General features: G+C 33.2%; 1 protein-coding gene across 1 annotated transcript in view; it reads left to right on the plus strand.

Annotated features, from left to right (window-relative positions):
• The first annotated feature begins 566 nt into the window (after positions 1-566).
• LOC129220647 (E3 ubiquitin-protein ligase MYLIP-like) overlaps positions 567-21,442 on the plus strand; it is a 67,170-nt gene continuing 46,294 nt past the window's right edge. Inside the window, exons 1-4 of the mRNA XM_054855076.1 lie at positions 567-767; positions 4,080-4,270; positions 15,783-16,101; positions 17,835-18,079. Coding sequence (XP_054711051.1) covers positions 681-767; positions 4,080-4,270; positions 15,783-16,101; positions 17,835-18,079 — 842 coding nt within the window. The 5' untranslated portion in view covers positions 567-680. The remainder of the gene's footprint in view (positions 768-4,079; positions 4,271-15,782; positions 16,102-17,834; positions 18,080-21,442) is intronic.

Genomic DNA, 21,442 nt, shown 5'->3' on the forward strand with positions numbered 1-21,442 from the left:
TATTTCACAAAAAAAATCATTACTGAAGAATTGATATCAACAATTGACAACTTTCATGAAGATTCTGGAAATTCTTTTATTGTTTTAAGGTTTCTGTCCGTCATGCTGCATTTTTTGTTAATCTTTTGTTTGTCTGTCTGTTTTTTATCATGATGAATTTGATGATTTTTTATTAAGAAACTAATAATTTTGAAATAAAAAGCTAATTTGTTTTCTTATTATCCTGAAAATCTTACATGTATTCCATTCTCAGCAAAGAAATCACAGAAATTCCGAGTTATCCTATAAAGCGAAACCTCCAACTTTGGATTTCGAAAGCCTTACCAAAAGTTAGAGCTAAACGCTAAAATCCTTCCGATTTACTTTTGATAAAAGACAAATAGTTTTTTTTTTTCAATTTTACTGCATAGCATTTGGAGCGAAAAGAAGGAAAAATAATGAATTACGAATTTCAAAGTTGATGTTTTCTATCACCTGGCGAAAATAAGATGAACTAATGTGAAATCTGGCTTCACATTTTTGTAAAAACAAAGAGTTTATGCAATTGTTATTGTTGTCCAGCTCAGTAGTGGAAGTCAGCTGGACTGGACAGCTGAGGCAAGTGTTTCTGGCACAATTAAATGGAAGCAATAGAAATGTTACGAAACATTTTTCTTTATTTTTAACTGAAATTAGGAAAGATGTTGTGCCTTGTACGTCAAGCAGATTCTGTGATACTGGAAATAGAAGTGGATCCAAAAGCTAAAGGAAAACAATGCATTGACAAAGTAAGTTCGAACGAATTTCAAATGAAGATTCTTGAAAGCGTTTAACAACTTTCTCAAGGTTTTCTGAACGGATTAAATTTTGTGTAAATAGGTTTGGGAAATTCAAAGTTTTTTAATATTTACTATTTCTAAAGGCATAACATTCCATTCCATTATTTAAAATTATCTGGTATTGACATCGATCCTTTGTGTGTAGTGTGCGTTTGATATTTCTTGACAATGTGATTGCTTGCCCAATAATTCGGAGAGAAATTCACATTTTTAATTCTGTTTAAAATTTGATGTTTTGTACGTTTATTTTCGTGTTTTACAACTGTCCGAAAATTAAATTACATATCGCAATTTGAATTTTGAGATGTTAATTTTATCCATACAAATGATCGCAAATAATTAACAAAGTTGCTTTATCCACTTCTTAAATAACTGCACAACATTCAAAGAACTTCATTTATATGTAGGGTTTTAATAATTTTATTTTTGGTGAAGAGATAATGTTTTTCTCCTCATAATCAAACTGTTGTTCAGGTACCTATGTTTTACATTCAGCACAGTAACTGAACATTTGTTCTGTTTTAAAAAGTTTAGATTTTTCTCTTTGTAAAAAGTGAGAAATTGAGCAAAACATAAAAGGCCTTTGAAAAACCTTAAGTACTTATTCCAATATTAAAATAAGTACTTCTGCATTCACTGGATACAGTCACCAAGCAGCTGCAGCATAGTGCTGATGAAGGTTAGGTTTTGCTCTTGGGTGGATTTGTGTAATTGGAATTATTTATTCATGTCATTTTTTGTGAGGTTGGTGAAATCACAGCTGTGATCTTGACTTAGTCAGGGATGCCCATCCCCCTAAGTGCAATGGTGCACTTTCAAAAACTATGGAGCATACTAGCTCGACCCCATGCCCCCCCCCATTTGTGTGTATACAAATACAAATACAAAAGTGACGACCAGCAACAGGCTCTGGGCCCAGCTAGACTGGTCCTAGTCAATTTACAATCCCCAGTGAAGATCAATGGCCCTCTTAAAACTGTCTACTCCTTTGCTCATTACCACCTCTTCCGATAAGCTGTTCCAAGGTTCCACTACCCTGCTAAAATAATAATTTTTCCTAATATCCATGTTAGCCTGAGATTTAAATAGCTTAAAACAATGACCCCTTGTCCTGTTTTCAGTGCTAAACTTTAGCCCCGTAACATCTTTCGTTTTAATAAATTTAAACAGCTGAATCATGTCCCCTCGGTCTCTTCTTTGCTCAAGACTGTACATTTTTAGCCTTCTAAGCCTGGAATCATAATCTAAGTGGGAAAGTCCACTTATTAGCCTTGTAGCCCGCCTTTGAACCCTTTCCAATACATTAATGTCTTTCTTAAGATAAGGAGACCAAAACTGAACAGCATACTCCAAATGGGGTCTTACCAAACTTCTATATAAGGGCAGAAGAACTTCTTTAGATTTATTTGAAATAGATCTATTGATAAACCCAAGCATCTTATTGGCTTTGTTGCTAGCAATGCTGCACTGTTGGCTAAACTAACTCCTGACTTATTAAGACCCCCAGATCAGTAACTTTGTCTGCCTGACTAATGACTGAACCTTGCAAATAATAACTTGTACACTTATTTCCATGCCCTAAATGTAGCACTTGACATTTCCCAACATTAACAGCCATACCCCATTTATCAGCCCACTCCGTAATATGATCTAGATCCTCTTGCAGCTGATTTGCTTGTTCTTCATTTTCTACAATCCCCATAAGTTTGACATTATCGGCAAAACAATTCATGTTCCCAGAAATATTTTTGTGAATGTCGTTCATAAAGACAATGAACAAAACAGACCCTAACACTGATCCTTGAGGAACCCTGCTTAAGACCTCTCTCCAATTAGAATAATTTCCTCTTACAACTACTCTTTGTTTCCTGCCGGTCGGCCAGTTTTTTACCCTAATGAAAGTTTTCCCTCCTATTCCCATATCAGCTAATTTGCTAAGTAGAGCAACATGCGGTACCTTATCGAAAGCTTTTTGAAAATCAATGTAAACAACATCTACAGGCTTCTTATTGTCCAAAGCCGTGGTAACTTTGTCATAGAAATGTAATAAATTAGTTGCACAAGATTTACCTTTCCTGAAACCGTACTGAAAACTAGTCAATAGATTATCGGTCTCTAGAAAATTTACTATCTTAATCTTCGTCAATGTTTCAAAAATTTTGCAAACCACTGAAGTTAGACTCACAGGTCTATAATTTCCAGCACTCCCTTTAGACCCTCTCTTGAAGAGCGGTGTAATGTTAGCCAGCATCCAGTCCTATGGCACTGTCCCCGAATTATAAGAAGCATTGAAAATGTTTGTGATTACATTTGCTAATTCCTCTGCACATTCAACTAAAATTTTCGGATAAATATTATCTGGCCCCGGAGCCTTAGTCTCTTTAATTTTTTTCAAATGAAGTAAATCGTCATCCCTGGAAAATACAAAGTCCTCAAGCTGTACTATAGCTTGTGTCTTGTTGGTGTCAACTGTTGAGATACAGTTATCATTAAAAACACTCGAAAAAAAAGTTATTAAGAACATTAGCAATATCACTATTGTCCTGAATTAAAATTCCGTGCTCATCAACCAGTGGCCCAATATGACTATTTCGAACTTTCCCCAAATTAGCATATGCAAAAAACCTCTTGGGATTCCTGTTTATGTTATCTGCCAGTCTTTGATCCAACTCTCTTTTCTGAATCTGTACCAAATACTCGCGCCTGCTTTGAGCACTCTAATTTTTAATAATGAAAATAATAGAAAACAAGTATTAAAATGTAAAACAAAATTCCTTTTAAAATAGAGTCAATCAGCCATTATTAATAACATCTAATCAATTGAAGAAGAGAAAGGGCATCTTTCTGTAACATCTGCATTGACCAAAGCATTTAACCTGCACAATTTTATTTCAATTGTTGGTTTTGGAGGCCAAAACATATGTCTTAATACTGTTGAAATTTCTTTTCTTGTGAGGCAAAGTTAAACACTGTAAATAAAAATAATAACTATTTCTCTACAGTTTCAAAAAACTTTGAGCAGTTCAAAAATTTACAGTTTCAAAAATTTTAAGTTTCAAAACACTTTGAAACTTAAAATTTTTGAAAAGAAAGTTAGAACAAAAATTTATTGGTCTATGGACAACTAAAATATATGTTCTGCTGGTTCAATGGATATTTATGTGGTTTGGGACTAGAAAACCACTGTTAATTTCAAGCCTTGTACAATTATTAAAAAGTTATCAAATTGTTAAATACTATGTACCCATTTCATGTTCATAGGTATGTGAAAGACTAGGCATCATTGAATCAGACTATATGGGTCTGCAGTATACGGGACCTCGAGGAGAAAAATTGTGGCTTAATTTGCGTAATCAGATAAGGAGGCAAGTTCCAGGTCCACCGCCATATCGTCTTCAACTTCGAGTCAAGTTTTATGTACCACCACATTTAATTTTGCAAGACAGTACTAGGTATCTATCTTATAGTGTTTCTATTTTGAAATAACGCTAATATGCCTAGTATTTATTTGTGTTTTATCTTAGTAATAAAAAAATATGTTGAGTGTCAGAATTGTCTTTGTTAATTTTTAATTGCTAATTGTTATCTCGTAATATTGAGAATGTAGTTATGTATTCCTGATTGCCCATTCATTGCTGTTTTTATTTCACTTGTACTTAACACTCAACCAAACTTTTCTCATTTTGTAAGTTCATTTGAGGCAGTGAGAACTGAGAAGCAAAGGGATGTAAGTACCAAATTTAAAATTTTGGAGATAACTGTTACAAATTATAGGGGAACCTCTTCTCAGTAATGTGGCAAGAGATAGTACTAATAAAAAAATCTACAGTCAGATCCCGATTTACGGGAGGGATGCGTTCCAAGACTCCTCGCGTAAGTCGAAAATTCGCGTTGTGGGAAAGTGTTGTGTATATGATTTTTTTAATTAACATACCGAATCATTTTAGACATTTTAAGCTGTTTTTGACCATTTTTTAACTATATATTACCGTTTCTTACATGAAGAGCTCAAATTTTACCGTATTTTTTTAAAAGTTGCATCATTCAACATAAAATGCTGTTACGATGCGCAAAAACAATGATCAGTGGGAGAGAGAGACATAAAAATAAAACAGTACTGTGGTATGTGCAGTATGTAGTAATTATAAAGCACAGCGCTGTAAGAGTTACTACACAGTAGATACAATAAGTTACATTTATAACTTAAAAATTGAAGATGATGATTTATGCTGAGCAATCTGATTGTCATTCTAATATATTTTTCAATACAGTAGCTTTGCATTTACTTTTATGACCTTTACATCTATGATAACACCCCTCTTTAATGGTCTCTATAATCTACAATACAAGAGCAGATTCCAATTTCATATTGTTTGTATTTTGCTAAACACTACTCTGTCAGCTTCATAATAAAACTAAGGTCTGGACATACAAATTGCCTTCTCTTTACTTTTAACGTATGAAAAATTCACTTATACCTAATTGTCGAACTACTTTCGACCCACTTTCTAGTTGCTAAAGCGTATCAAGAATCTTTACCTTTTCTTAAATTGCCTCAGCTTTTTTCCTAACTTTCGCTTTTTGTTTCCATCTTCAAACTTCAGATGAAATAGCGTGTGCCTCGGTGCCACAATATTTCATCACCTTTCATATTTAGAATAAATAAATGAAAAATGAGGAGTGGTGATACAAACACACTAATAAAAAGCTATGTTTATAGTGTGGTGTGTGGGAAATTGCGCATTTAGTGATGCTGAAAGGATGGAAGTACATTCATGAAGTCAATGTTTAGTAAGCTATAACAAAGCCGATATGTAGCATCACGATATCTTTCTAAATATTTTCGCGTTGAGAGCGAGAAATTCGCTTTAGCTCTAATATTCGTTGTTCCTGCGAAAATGCCAATTTACATATTTTCTGGTGTGTATAATTTAAAAAACAAACAGTATGTGGCATGGCGTTTTCAAAGTAAAACAATCCAAAAATTGGTATACAAATTTTTCTGGTTCAACTAGATCATGTCACTTGTCTTAGTAAGAGACATTTTTTTGTTCTATTTTATGGGGAGTCATGCAGTGCCGTAGCTAGGCATGGAAAAGGTAGGGCGCTTGACTTGCATTGAAGGGCACTGCCAGAGACGCCAACTTAAAAAATATCGGGGGAAAGGGGGCATGCCGCAGGAAATTTTCTAAATTTGAGATGAAAAATAGTGAGTTTTAAAGTTTTTTTTAAAATCATATAATCAACATTAGAACCTCGAAAACTCGACAAGCCCGACACATATTTTTTGGCTTCGAAAAACGGAAGAAAATACAAACACACACAGTATTTTTGTAAAAAGGAAATTTAATTTACGCATGCTTTTTAAGACCAGTTGTTTTTACATTAGTGACATCGGCTAACATACTCAAGTGTAAACGCAGTCTCTCAATGTCTAGGTCATTTTTGAAAAACTCAGTTGATTTTTCAAAATGTTCTCTTCTCTTTCACCTCTGTTTAATAAAAGCAAGCACTCTTGTTCAACTGCAATGACCTGTGTGCGTCCAGTTGATGTAAATCGCCCAATAATGCAAAATTGCACCATTTTACAAACCTCAATGTATATTGCCTTGTAGTACACTCAACTCCCGTCTTACGTGAGGGATGCATTCCAAGACCTCTCGCGTAAGTCGAATTTTCGCGTTGTGGAAAAGGGTATGTGTAAAATTTTTTATAAACATACCCAATTTTTTTAGACACTTGTAAACACCCCCTCAAACTGTTAAAAACCATCTCTTAACTAACTGTACATTACTGTCTCTTACATAAAGAACTGAATGTTTACTTGTATTTTTAAAAAAACGTTTTATTCAACATAAAATACTGCTACGATGTACAAAATCAATGATTAATGGGAAAGAAAGAAAAAATAAACCGGTATACGGTAGACACAGTATATAGTAAGAAAAGCAAATGCATCTTTAGTTGTACTGTACAGTCGATCAATTAATGATATTCGTACACAATACATGAGCAGTTTCCATTTTCATAAATTTTTGCAAGACACTACTCGGTGAATTTTTACGGATTTCCTTTTCTTGACTTGTAATTGTATGTATGGAAGAATCACTCATACCTAATTCTCGTGCTACCTTCAACGCATTTTTTAGTTGACCATCAGCTTTTCAAGAAGCTCTAGCTTTTCTTTAATTGTCATGAAACCTTCTCTTTTTATCTTCACAAACTTTAGATGAAACAGCGCTCTTAGGTGTCATTATATTTCATTAACTTTCGCATTTAAAATGAAAAGGGAACTTCTACTCTCAGCGATGGTAAAAGGATAAAGATACATTCATGAAAAAAAAATTTTTAGTAGCCAATAACAAAGCTGATACGAACACACCACGATTCCCTTCCGAGAATTTTCGTGTTGCGTTGAGGAATTCGCGTTAGGTCTGAATACTGGAGAAAAAATCGTGTTATAGCTATTTCGCATAAGTAGCGCGAGTCAAATGTTTTCCTTCGGGATTTTGAAAGTGTGCGGTAAGCTGCCTTCATTGTTTTCATACTTCTTTGGTACACGTCAATTCCGAGGAAGGGAAGGATCATCATTTTGTGAAGGTTTTCTTTTAAACACGATTCCCAAAAGTATTCAAAACTATCACGCCTCCCATTTTATATACAAATCAAACCAGGGGCGGCATTTCACCATTTCATTTGGGGGGGTCGAGTTTCTTAAATATGTATAACCCCAAAGCGAAACCAAACACACATTAGCTAACAAGAAGTTTTCATAAAATTGGTTTAATATGAATAAAATTAGTGTTTAGAAACAATTAAAATTTTGATTCATTGACTAAAACGTTATCATACAAAACGTCTCTCTACTAAAGTTTTTATTTCTTTTGGAAAAGTTATAATGCATGATTTTTGGAATTCGGAAGAGCAGGGAATCTTGGTACTAATCTATCAGTGTCCAATGTCGTGCTGTTTTGCCAGTTCAGCTAAATGGAAAAGGTTTTTTTTCCCCCTTTTGTGCTTCGAAAATATTTCTCTAATCTTCTGAGACATAAAAAAAAAATCTTTCTTTACTAGCTGAGCTGATTGTAATAGTTAAAAAATAATTGAAGTAACACAAAGTTATGTATGAAAACACTTTTTATATCTTGCTCTTCAAAATCACCCAGGCTACTTCAAAAACTGTGAGGGATTTAAACTTTTCATCATTGAATAATCTAGTCATGTCGGCACTCTCAGCTCTAATGCGATATCATCTGCCTCCAGCTCTGTTATTCACTATTCCAGACTGATGAGTCCATAACAAGGACAAAACTGCAATCTCTGAATGTGAAAACCATTCTGTCGATGTATTGCTTGTAATTTTCTCTTGCCTCATGCTAAAAAATTTACTCACATTTGAAATATTTTATTTTTCGTTTTCAAAATTCAATCCAAATAACCATAATCCCCGCCAACCATACAGAAAAATAACTATCATCAAATCTTGTGTTAATTTCATTCGAAACTGAATCTATTACTTCATACAAAATATTCAAAAATCAATGTTTGACTTCACATCATCATGTAGATTTTTGTCACTTTTTTTTTTTTTGCGAACTTTAAAAATTGGTTCGGAAGAAGAATTTTTTCGAAAAAATTCAAGATTGATTGAAATATACATCTATAAAAAAATCTATTTTCAGTTTCAATTGCAGATTGAACTGTGGTAGTATGGTGCACAGATCATTTGTAGATTGAACTGTGGTTTGAATAGTCGAGTAGCGGATTGAAGATATAGATTTTGATAGAGTAAAGCATTTTTCAAAAACCTTTTCCCGATGCAAACAAGTTGGATAAAAATTCAAACGAAGTCATACATGCTAAACGGCATGAGCTTTTCCACCACTGAAAGAATCGTTTTGCAATAATTCTTCCAGTCGTCAAATCACTGCTTTGAAGTTATAGAGAAATGTTTTTATTGTTTTAACTTTAGAAGATTATCTTGTGTTACTCCGCGATTGCATAATCAAAGAGCCCCATAAAAGGTATTTGGTTGATATGTCTTTTTTTATTCAATAATCACATGCATTTTTAAGAAGTTTCTGTGAAAGCATTATAATGTATTGAGCAGTTGAAACGTGTTTCTAGCAGAAGAAAGTGATGAACACTCATTAAATAAAAGTGAATGTAAAATATCAAGGGATTTTCTTGTGAAAACCATGCGGCTGCACCACTTTTCATGAGCCTCTCATATTGGACATACCATCGTTACACTGGGCACACATATGTGAAATATTTAGCCTATATGAGGCAATGTCTTCTTTAGTTAAAATTAACCATGGTTCTCTCTCAGTTTTCTATGTTCTGAAAAAGCTGAAAATACTTCATGAATTTCTAAGTCATCATCCAAATAACGAAAAACATTTTTTCTAGTCTGAGAATGTGTCGAGTTTCATCAAATAGTTGCTGAGAACCAGCGAGATTTCCTTTAATGAACATTGATTTCCGACTTATATAAATTGAATTCACCCATTTTGTATCATTCTCCTCAAAAAATTTGGGGGTGCGACCGCCCCCTCTTGACCCCCCTATTTGCCGCCCCTGAATCAAACTCTCATATATATTTTTCCAGATCAGCAACACTTAGGTGAGCGCGCCGCAGTGCTGCCCACCGGCAACAGACTTGACCCGTAAGTTCGCGCACTGGGACAAATTTTTACAGTACTCGCAGCACTGTAACACTATCATCATTCGCACCACTCATTTTCAGTTAACCTGCTTACACAACCGTAATAATTATTTGTTTTAACTCATTACTGAATATATTTTACAAGGTAAACTATCTTCAAACAAGGAAAATAAAAGATAAATTTATGAGTTTAGAAAGCATAATGTAACTTATAATTTTCTTGATTTATTGGGGGGGGGGGGGCTCTGCCCCCTCAAAAATATTTTTGAGGGGGCTCGGGCCCCCTCAAGCCCCATGGAGTCGGCGCCACTGGAGCCGACTGTACTCGGAAGCATGAAACTTTTCCTGATTTAATGTCCAAGCCTTTTAAGTAGATGTAATGGAAGTAAATACTTATACTGACTGTGAAATAAAGACTAAATAATTTCAGTGAAAGATGGACTACGCCAAAAGTGTGGGAATTGCCGTAATTGCGAATTAATGCTCGTCTTTTTAGAAATAATGCAAAAAATGGCTACAGCTCAGTATTTTATTGATGTTTATACAAAATAAAAGCAACAAGTAACAAAAATCATAAGAGCAAAATCAAACCCTTTACAAAAATCGCAATCTCAGAAGTGAACCCTCTTTGTGTAAAAGAATAATAATCAAGAATGTTTAACATAAAAATGTTCATTGCATTTCATTTTCCTCCATTTTACAGCGTTTATGTTCGAAATTAGCTTCAAAAGGTTCCCATTTTTTTCTGAAAATAGGGGCTCCACTTACATGCGAGTTTTCGATTTTATCCCGATTTTCCTCCTAAGGGGGGGGGGGGGTCGACCAATAAGCGAGATTGACTTTATGTGAGTATATACGGTATCTGTTGTTTTTCAAGGTTTGAGAAGATATATTACGATTTGAAACATTGAACATAACAAAGAGCCACAGGAATCAGCTACATGGGCCCCATTCGGCACACCAGCCATAGGGCACCACTGCTGTTGATAAATGAAATTAGCTTCCTGTAGGTCCAAAACAAAAGTTGTTTTGTGCGTTAGCTTTTAATTCAGAAGAAGTTCTGCATGCATTTCATTTATGTTTTGAACTGAACTAAGAATAAACCAATGCTTACTGTTTTTACTGTTCCAAAAATATCATTTTTTTTAAAGGTGTTGCTTAATGTTCACCTTTTTATACATTAAAAAATAAAGAACTGCAATCATGCAGAAAAAAGTGATACTACAACAGTCACAGAATATGTTCTAAAATTTTATAGAAATATTTTCTATTTTAAAACTTTTTCCTACAACATTTTATCATGTTTCATCAAGAACCAGGGTTGGCTTTTTGCCGGCAGAAACTGGTTTTTGCCCTGGCAGTGGCAGAAACTGGTTATAACTGGTAAAAACCAGCAGAAATTGGTAGAAACTGGCAAAAACTATAAAACGTTTTTAATAGCTCTAGTAATTACTTAATAAAAGGCAATTAAGTGAAATAAAAAATATAACTCCATTTCATCATTGTAAAAACTTAATATAATAGTTATTTAATAATTACTGTAAAAATATGTTAAATAATAAGACTGACATTTCCAAAGCAAAGTAAAATTTATCATAGTTGAAATCGCTATGTGTTAGAAATTTTAGCTTTGTAATGTTGTAAGTAACAAATTTTTCAGTTTGTTTATAATTATTTTGTTTGCATTTAATATAAAGTGTAATATAATCAAATATTTAAATAAATACAGATTTTTTTTATTTCATTAAACTCTAAAATTCAGGAATTTGTCATTTACACTTAATATAACTGAATAAAGCTATTCTCAAAGAGCTCCCCCCCCCCCCCCTCCCATCTTGATTTCTATGGAAAGCTAATAATCCGATTATATAAGTACTGACAGTCTTCAACTTTGCTGTTCGCTAAGAAACAATATAATTGGTTAGATTCACTGACTCATAAATGTAAGGAGTTTCATTGGTTGAAACAGTTTTACATATACATTTCATGTAACCAATCAAGTTCATTACTTAAATCTTCTTGGACTGGATATCACACCAGATTCTCTCATTAAGCATGTGGTTTTCAGTCCAGAAATATTTCAGAAACCATCACAGGCAAAGAGCTTGGCTAAAGGAGTACCCAAAAGCTGTGAGACCACACATACCTTGTAATACACAGTGGAATAGCCAGGTGGACTGCTTAGAGTCGTTTATGAAGAATCGCCCATATTATTTACAAATACTAGAAGAACATGAAGATGATATTCATGACAAAGGCAATGTTCAAATTATAAATAATCAGATGATTCACAAAGAAGTTAAACACTTGCTGCTGCAGATAAAACCTGTTGCTATTGCTCTGGATTCAGTTCAAAAAGAGAACTGCTTAATTGCAGATGCTTGAAGACAGCATCAAAACTTGTATTTTGTTACAGGCTGCTGCAGTGTGAAAACAATGTAAAATTTGATTTTGAATGGTGATAGTGTTGTAAATAAATTGTATTTGTGAAATACACCGCCAGCTCAGTCATTTCCAGGACTGCAGTTTCGTGCTTATTAGCACTCATCAGCCCGGCATAGGAAAGTGACTGAGCTGAAGATGGAAAACCTCTTAAGGAAGCCAAGAGTGCGAAACAAACTGGTAGCCAATATAGAATCAGCAGACCAGACGAGTGACCGAAGCAATGGTTCGGTTCAACTCGAAGATTGAACACGAGGCAAGGTGTATTCAGTAAATTACCGCCTGTTAGCCAGGGCTAAAGCAGAAATACGTGAAATACACCGCCAGCTCAGTCATTTCCAGACGAGGACTGCAGTTTCTTGCTTATTAGCACTCATCAGCCCGGCATAGGAAAGTGACTGAGCTGGAGATGGAAAACCTCTTAAGGAAGCCAAGAGTGCGAAACAAACTGGTAGCCAATATAGAATCAGCAGACCAGACGAGTGACCGACACGTATTTTTGCTTTAGCCTTGGCTAACGGGCAGTAATTTACTGAATACAAATTGTATTTGGGTTAATATTTAAGTATTTTTCTTATACATTTTCTATTGTATGTCAGGAATTGCATTTAAGTCATTTTTTGAATTTCTGCCAGTTTCTGCCATAAATGTGGCAGAAAGGGGTTTTTGCTATGCCGGTTTCAACCGGTTTCTACCAGTGGTTTTTACCGCCTCAGCAGAAACCTGCCAACCCTGTCAAGAACTGAAAAGAAAAGCTTCCTGAGTTTTTCAATGACTTTCTTTACTTTTAACTACAACTATGCAAAAAAAAAGCAGTTACATGCTGCATTTTTTTAAAAACACAATTAGCTTCTTTTATGTACAGTCAATTCACAATAACTCGAAAATGAAAGGACCGACAAAAAACTTCGACTTATCGAAAGTTTGATTTGTCACTAGTTTCGGTTTTTGACATTTTAATATGAAAAACTACCGAATATTTTAATTAATATGTACAAATAACAGACAAAATTACAAAACTTAACAGTTTTTAAGCACAATATGCACAGTTTAATCAAAATTATTGAGAGAAAAAAGCAAAAGCATGGTTTTGATTTCAATACTGCTGGAACCATTTAATTACAGTTAAACCTCATTATCGCGACACTCCCAATGTTACGTCACTTTTTCAAAGTCCCGAACTTATGCCGTATTATTTTAATATTAAGTGGCTCCGGATTTTACGACAGTTTTTTTTGGTGCTACTCCGGTTACTACAACACTTCGATCTGCGCAGACTTGCTCAAACATTTCTTTGCAACTGCAAGATTGTCAGTAAAATAATGAAAACACCTGGAAATGTTTGTTGTAGGAACTTCGGACTCTGACAAGTGATTTGACCAGGCATGACACCTCAAGAATGACAGGGGGCGAGTAGATAAGTTCTGAAAGGTACAGGTTTCAGATTTTGACAAGATGAGGGACAATAGAAAGGAATTCAAAGCAGGTGGATTGTAATACTGGACGAGGAAAACAGCAGAAGAAGAGAAAAACCATAGCTGCCTGAAGCTGTAAGTGGTCACTACAACACTACAAGCTTCTCCCATGAGAGAAAAAGGGATAAGAGCTCCTTATTAGATTGAAAAGGGACACACAACTCAGGCACACACAAGTGAATAAAAGAATTAAAGGGTTTTTCACCTTTGAAAGGTGGGGTTTAGCCGTCAAAATCTAATCAAATTGTAAACAAAAGTGAAGAGGTCTTGAATTGGTTTCTTTCTTGCTGATAATTTCGTTGAAAAGGAGTGTTAAAAATGCTATTCAAAAGTTTAGCAAACACTTATTGGAAAGTATTTTAAAATTGAGGGGGGGGGTAGAGTGAAGTTTTTTTTTTTTAAATAATTATTGTTATATCTACCAATAATTCAAATTTGCATTAGTTTAATCTAATTAAAACAGATATATATGTATATATATATATATATATATATATATATGCTATTAATTTCTTCATTAAATCTAATTTTATGGTAAACTAACGTTTAATTAAGAATTTTTTAAACTATTCCGGTTATGATGTCGTTCCGGCTATGACGACACTTTGTTGACAGTCCCAAGGGTGTCGTGATAACGAAGTCCGACTGTATTGCTGATTCTGCTTCAGGAAAGGTGCACATCTTCATTCGTTTCAAATTTGGATTCATGGATTCTACCGCTTTAGAAGTTTCACTTTTTCTTTTAATATCATGGACAGAGTACTTGCTTAGATATCTTCAATAGTAAGGAAAACTCACTGTCTCTCACTTCCGCATTTGTGACTCTTTTATCGCACATTCTCTCAACCCTTCTTGCTTTGGAGGTCTATTGTGCAAGAATTGCAAGTGAAGGTGAATTAATTTTTCTCTTATAGTCTCTTGTTTATTACAGTAGAAGACCCCGTTATAACACACACTTTGGGACCAGAGTTTTTGCGTTATACAGGTTTTGCGTTTTATAAATCATTTTGAAAATTTTGAAGCTAATATTCAGAATATATCTATATATTAGCACTTCAAAGTGAGTTTTATCTGCAATGAGTATTAAAACTCCAATATTACAATTAGTTATTCACAAATAAATATGTTTCACAATCAAAATCCTGCACTTCTGTTAGCTTCATGGATTGCATAACAGTTGCATTTTCAAGAGCCATCTGGTATTTTCTGTTTACTATGAGTACTAATTTTCAATTTAAAAACTTTGAAAAAAGATGGAAAGATGAAACACTTTCAAAATTTAATTTGCTCAACAATTTTTATTTTTGCAAAGCAAAACAGAGAGATTTTTTAAATTTCAAAACCTATTGTTTACTTTTGAAAAGTAGTTCGGTTAATAGAGAATTAGAATTGCGTTATACAGGTCGGCGTTATAATGGTCTTCTACTGTATTATTATTTTTTTTTCGTTCTTTCAAGATAAATTTTTAGTCATCTTTGAAAAAACTTTGAGTTATAGGAAGTAAACTTTGAGATATTAAGAATAATTACCATGGGGTTAAAGACAAAAGGGTCGGGACTCTATAAAAACTTGGAGTTATAGTAATATTTCGAGTTATCGCAAATTGACTGTAATTAAAACATGCTCTAACTGCTTAAGAATCAGAAACGGATGATTGAAGTTTTTTTTAAATTTTCTGATGTTATGAGCCTCTGAAATTTGAAATTTATTATTATTAGAGATATCAAAATTTGCTCAATTTTTACTTGTAGCTCATTTGGTTCACTCATCCTTCACTAGATTTTCTGATTTAAAATAAAAAAAGTTATCAGAAAATACAGGCTTTTTCAGTATTTGTACTGAACTCAGTAATATTTTAGAGGGCAAAATACTGGGTGCAGAAAAAAAAGGGGCATTGCACACTGAATTCAGTTAATTTTTATGCTTCCAGCTAAAATAGTTATTTGTATGGAGGCAAAAGCCCAGGAATGAACTTGCAGATGTAGTAAAATATACTGACAATAATGTGTTTGTCCAAACAGCCATGCAATTTCAGTATTTTTCATCCAATTTGGGTCATATGTCTGAAAATCACAACCAATATGTCGTTAAAAAAAGTCATATATAACTTTCATGGGGGGGATGGAGCGTAATAAAACAGAGACAAAAAATTTTAATACATTTTGAGTTTTTTCCTCATCCTAGCCCTTTTTTTCTGTTTAATACTTCTGCTGAGTTTTTTATACCCATCAGTTTAACTAGTGATAGTAGACGTACAAAACCACTCTTGCATGTGAATTTTAGATTGACTCATTGAAAAAAATTTTCATCAACGTGTTTTGTGAAAATATTTCAATTTGTGGTATATGGAAGCATGAATTTAATTTTTTTTTCTTGCAGGTATCATTTTTATCTGGACATTCGTCAGTCCTTCATTGAAAACAACTTCCATACACTTTCATCCCACCAAATATGCAAACTTGCTGCTTTATTAGCACAAGTTGAAGTTGGGGACTTAGATCCAACCCATACCAGCATCACTGCCCTTCTCAAATATCCAAAGTTTTTGCCATCCAATTGTAGCTTAGCTGCTTTTTCAGACGAATCGGATCGTCCTCGTCATTTGCGAGTGAGGTGGAGATCTGGTGGAAGCAACGATTCTATCAGCAGCAATTCTGATGATCCTGTTTGTGATGGAGGTCAAGAAGAACAGCAACATGTTAGTGCCTTTCTAGAATTATTATTTTCCTATTTGCCTTATTTTGAATGCTAGAAAATAATACAGTAGAGTGCTAAAAATCTGTCAACCTAAATTCCTCCAAGGTCAAAAATCCGCTCACGATTTTTTTTTATTATGATTCATCTGTGTTTTGTTTAGTGGTTGGATATAAATGTCTACCAACTTTGGAGAAACAAAGTTATCTTACTGAACAAGACTTAATAATCATTTTAATGTACAAAGAAAAAAAAACTAGCTACGCTCAAACCAAAGTTTTGTAACCGATTACAATTGATCAGATATTCTGAAAGTTTCTCAGTTTTTATTTTATTTTTAGTTATTGAAAGTTTTGTTGCATGCACTTGTATTATTTGGAATTTTTTGCTTCCATTGAATATAGAAGTGCAAAATTGCCGAAATAGGTTTTTTGTTTCGTTTGAATTACTATTCATTTTCAGTAATTCAAAATAATGCTCATCATGTTATGTCCCCAAAGTTTACAACATCTGGTTCCAAGCTGTGTGGATTTTTGACTCTCTATTGTAAATATGTATGCAATTTCATTTTATTTTGTCTTAAAATGTAATAAGCAGTCATGAGATTTCGAGTTCCGTGAATGCAGGCTACTTTGGCCCAAAACTGAGAAAAAAAAAAGTGCAACAATAATTTTAAATAGGGCAAACTGCCTTGGGCTCAAGTTACCCTAATGCAAGGACAACATTGGCTCAAATAAAAAATAATAAGAAAGCGTAGTAACGCTTTGAAAAAAAAAGATACCCATTTAAAAAATAAGTTAGAGTGCTCTAGATGTGTAAAAAATGGTTACCACAGCTTAGAAATAGGATTACGTATTAACAAAATTATTGGGAAAACATGAAAAAAGCTCCAAAATGTGCGCCAAAGTAGCCCCTATTCACGGTACTAATTAAAAAAGTAGTTTTAAAGTAGGGAGCCGAATAAGGAAGTTCTTGATTTTAAAAACCATATTTCACATGTAACATTTTTATTTTGATAAAATCTTAACCAATATTAAAATCAAAAATAAGATAGCATGTTTGTATTGAAAAGGACAATACTGTTATTAGAAATTTGCAAATGATTGCAGACCCTTGCTTTAGGGCTACAAGGAGCTCCTTTATCAATGTCCTTCTTCCATTAAAATTTTAAAATTTTGTTTTTAAATCAAAGAATTACCATAGCATATCAGTTCACCTCAACAAAGATTTCACAAACTAAATCATCCTAATTTTAATTAATCATTCTTCATCTAATCTATTTCATCATTTAGCAACCTCTTGAATACCTGTTCCCAATTTGAAAAAAAAATAGTCATAATGCAGCAATTATTATTGGAAATCTAAAACATATAACACCATTGGAATTTTTAATAAATGACTGTAAATTTAAAAGAAATAATATTTTAAAAATTATCACAAATTACAAAATTTAAGTTGAGTTTGTTCCAATGTGAATTGAAACTATGCTCCCACTTAATTTGTTATTTGGAAACAATTGGTATAGGCTCAGGCATTGGAATAGAAATGATTTAATGCTTCACTTTGATTTTCTGGTATGATAGGGAATAAGTCTTTCTTTGTGAATCATTTGACATAAAATTCCCAGCTAAAGAAAAGGTTCATGTTAGTATTTCATGAGAAGTACATATTCTTGAGCAACTAAAATTAAGAATATTTAAGCATTGTTCTTATTAATGTTTGATTTTCTTTCAAAAGGTGTCCATTGAGACTGATCGCACAGCCATGAATCGCGTTTGTCAAGAAATTATGAAAGAGCATGCACTCCTCAAAGGCATGAAAATGAATGCTGCCATTTATCAGTTCCTTAAAGAAGTATCCGAGCTTGAAGATTTTGGAATGGAACAGTACTTTGTGAAAGACAAGAATGGGGAAACACTCCGTTTCAGTGTTGGTCCAAGTGGAATACTCATTCATGATCTTAACTTGCAGCTTAAGCAAAGGTAACATTTATGACCTATATTTATTATGATCTTTATGTATTTTTTATACTGACTGAAAATTTCAGCTAAATCTGTTCAGTACTTTCTAAATTTACCCTTCGCACACACGCTTTGAGTTTCACTATTATTTATAAAGAGAGAAGTAAATTTTTCTAACGAAAGTTATTTGTATTGGTGGAAGGTGAAATTCATGTTTTTTTTTTTCGAAAAAATTTAAGTTACAAGTAAGTTTTGTGTCAAAAGGGATTAAGTCAAGTGTATCCAGTAGCAGCTTTCTTTGCTATCACGTGCTTTGTTTTATGAAGATTGAAGATGCATAGGAGGGGGGGGGGGGAGTCTCTCATGCTCCCAAGGGTTGTTCAAAAAAACTTTTTTTCAGCTAGAGTCCAGGACACTCCCTAATTTTTAGACTTACTAATAGTATTGTGCTGTAAAAGTTTTAGCTTCTTACTCGAATTTAAAGAGGGTGCTCAATGACCCCTTAATTTAACATTACCTGTAGCATAGTAAATGCCACAAATTTAGAAACATTTAATTTCTTTAGCTTTTTTTTTTTGTAAATTAATTTATTGCAATGAATATGCATATTACTAGTGTATATTATAATACGTAGCATTATTTTTTTCAGTTCAGTGTATTTTTTCAACCCCCCTGCCCATGCTTACGAGTTTTTGGGAGGGGGTTGAGCACCCTCTTTTAGTTGGAATAGGAAGCTGAAATTCTTCCAGTATATTATTATCCACTAATCTAAAAATATAAGAAGTGTCCCATTATCTAGGAGAAACTTTTTTTTTTCTTACATGTATTTTTGAACCACCCTAGTGTGCCTCTTCTGAAATAAAACCTAAAAGAGTACAAAATAAATAAAGAGAAAAAAAAATCATGTTTTGAAATTTCTAAACGCTTTTAAAACTTCAGGGTTCGTACGGGTCATGGAAATCCTGGAAAGTCATGGAAAAAAATAAGCAAATTTCAGACCTGGAAAAGTCATGGAAAATTGAAATTTTCATTGAAAGTCATGGAAATTTATTTCAATTCATGGAAAAATGTCCTGGACAAAGAGAAAGTAACAGTAACTAAAGGAGCATTAGAAATCTTGAGTGATTTAACAGTATAGCACATAAAAGCTATTAAAAGGGGAAAATTGAACGATCGCAAAATCAAATCTGAATTTTGAAATCATTGCATCCACTTCTTTCGCAGTCGCTTGCCTTTTCTTGCAATGTGATTTTACTGCTTGGACATCACTGAAAAAGCAGTTTAATTACATCCGAGTTCGATTCCATTACTTGTTAGAACTTTATTATTAAATTTATCACAGTTTATTTTAATTTGTTGAAGGTTTTAGAAAAATAACGATCTTTAGTCAGACGAAAGAATACAGAAAAAGAGGAATTCTAATACTCTAAAACAATAGTGCCCTACATATGGCCTGCAAAACTAATCCATGTGATCCACTGCTAGGTTCAATGTCAAGAATCAAACATGTTCTAGAATTTCTGAACCTGTCAATTTATCTGCATTTGAAAATGTGCAAAACAAGTATACTTTGGAATCGGAAGATTAATTATTACTGAATGGTTCTATCAAAAAAGATCTGGTTTAAAAACATAAATAACTAAACTATGTGGCTTTACTTTAAAGAATCAAAATACTGTCAAGTTACCTAGATGATTAAATGCCACCACACAAGATTTAGTGTCACTGTTGACACTAAAAGGCAACTTTTGAAGCAAATTTATTGAAACATAGTGATGACTCATTCAACCTTTGTCCTATTCAATATAATTCTGCCTGTTTATAAAACAAATATCAGATATTTAAGCATCATCATATTCGTTTCACTGCATTTTTACTTTACTTAAATTTATATGATGAAGACAAATAAGAATAGTTTAGTTTTTTAAGTGTACACTTACATTTTGTCCATTACGAGTAAGTGCTTGAATGAGGCTGTGGCATTCATGCAGACGTTTTGCTGATACGCATTTCCAAAAATTAGCAAGTTTGAGATTAAATAGTGTGTACAATGTCATGAAAATTTTCATTGAAGTCATGAAAAAGTCTTGGAAAAGTCATGGAATTTTTTTATCCAAATGGAGTATGAACCCTGAACTTGCAAACTGCGAGATACACCTAACCCTAAAGTAAAGGAAGATAATGATACTGATGAAGAAGTAGAGTTAGTCAACGAAGATTTGTGGTAACTAACTACCTTTCAAAAGGATGGATCTAAAATTTATTCTGTGGTTACACAAAAAAAAAAGAAGAAAATGTGAATTACTTTCAAATTTAAGTAAGTCATTTTATTTCATTATTTGTTTGTGCTAAAATGATGAAAGTAATAGTTTTGTTCCTAAAGGGGTTCAGTCATTTTTTCTTCTTTTATTTCTAGATAACCATACTTTAAGGATTATAATATCCATATCATTTAGTGTTATTATCATCCATAGATTGCTGGGAACATTTTCTTTTTCTTAAACTCAATATTAAGTTTTGTATAATAAAATCGGGTTTTATTCAAAAATGGGAAAAAATGACTATTGGGAAACGAGCTCTTGAGTTGAGTTGTTTTTCATTTTTGATCAAAATATTTTTCTGAAAGAGCATAACCAAAAACCTGGGGTGAATTACTTTTTTTTCTTAATTTCGACTTTCTTTATTGAAAAAAATTCTTAAAAGACGTTCAGTGGTTGTTTTCATTTTCGCTGCTGACATCACAAGTGAGCAAATCGCTATTGTTACCAGAATCAAATTTCATGACATTGTCATTCTTCATCAAATGAATATTTTATTTAACTAACAAATCTCATTCCACTAATAATTGCTCGCAATTAAAAATCACCAAAACGCAATACCTTGTCAGTAAAGACAACCACCCTATCTGGTTCAAGATGGATTTTTTCACTTGTGACGTTGCACGATGAAACATTTTGTTTTAGAAATTTGGCACTTTAAAAAATTAATTAAAAATTAAATGCTGGGAAAACAAAAGTATTTTCTGCTTCCGTGTTATTTTGTTTATTTCTTTATTTATTTATTGCTTATTCTATCAGTTTCAGTGACTAAAAGTACTACAGAAAAAAACACCCCCATTGTAGTTTTGTCATTCAATTGTTTTGTTCAAAATATTCTATTCTAATTTTGTTGATAGTTGCAGTTATTATCATTTTCATGATACACATGCATTTGCACAGGAAAGTGGATAACTGACAGTTATGAATCAAATGATCATCTCTGTATACAAATATAATTTTTCTTCTTTTGCTGCACCATTAATCTCTGAGAGAATCAGTGCCAGCCTTGACACATGGGTAACCATCTTTTGGGTTACTCTACCTCCATATTTATACAACATCTTCA

This window comes from Uloborus diversus, chromosome 4 (assembly GCF_026930045.1).
Source record: "Uloborus diversus isolate 005 chromosome 4, Udiv.v.3.1, whole genome shotgun sequence".
Classification (NCBI taxonomy): domain Eukaryota; kingdom Metazoa; phylum Arthropoda; class Arachnida; order Araneae; family Uloboridae; genus Uloborus; species Uloborus diversus.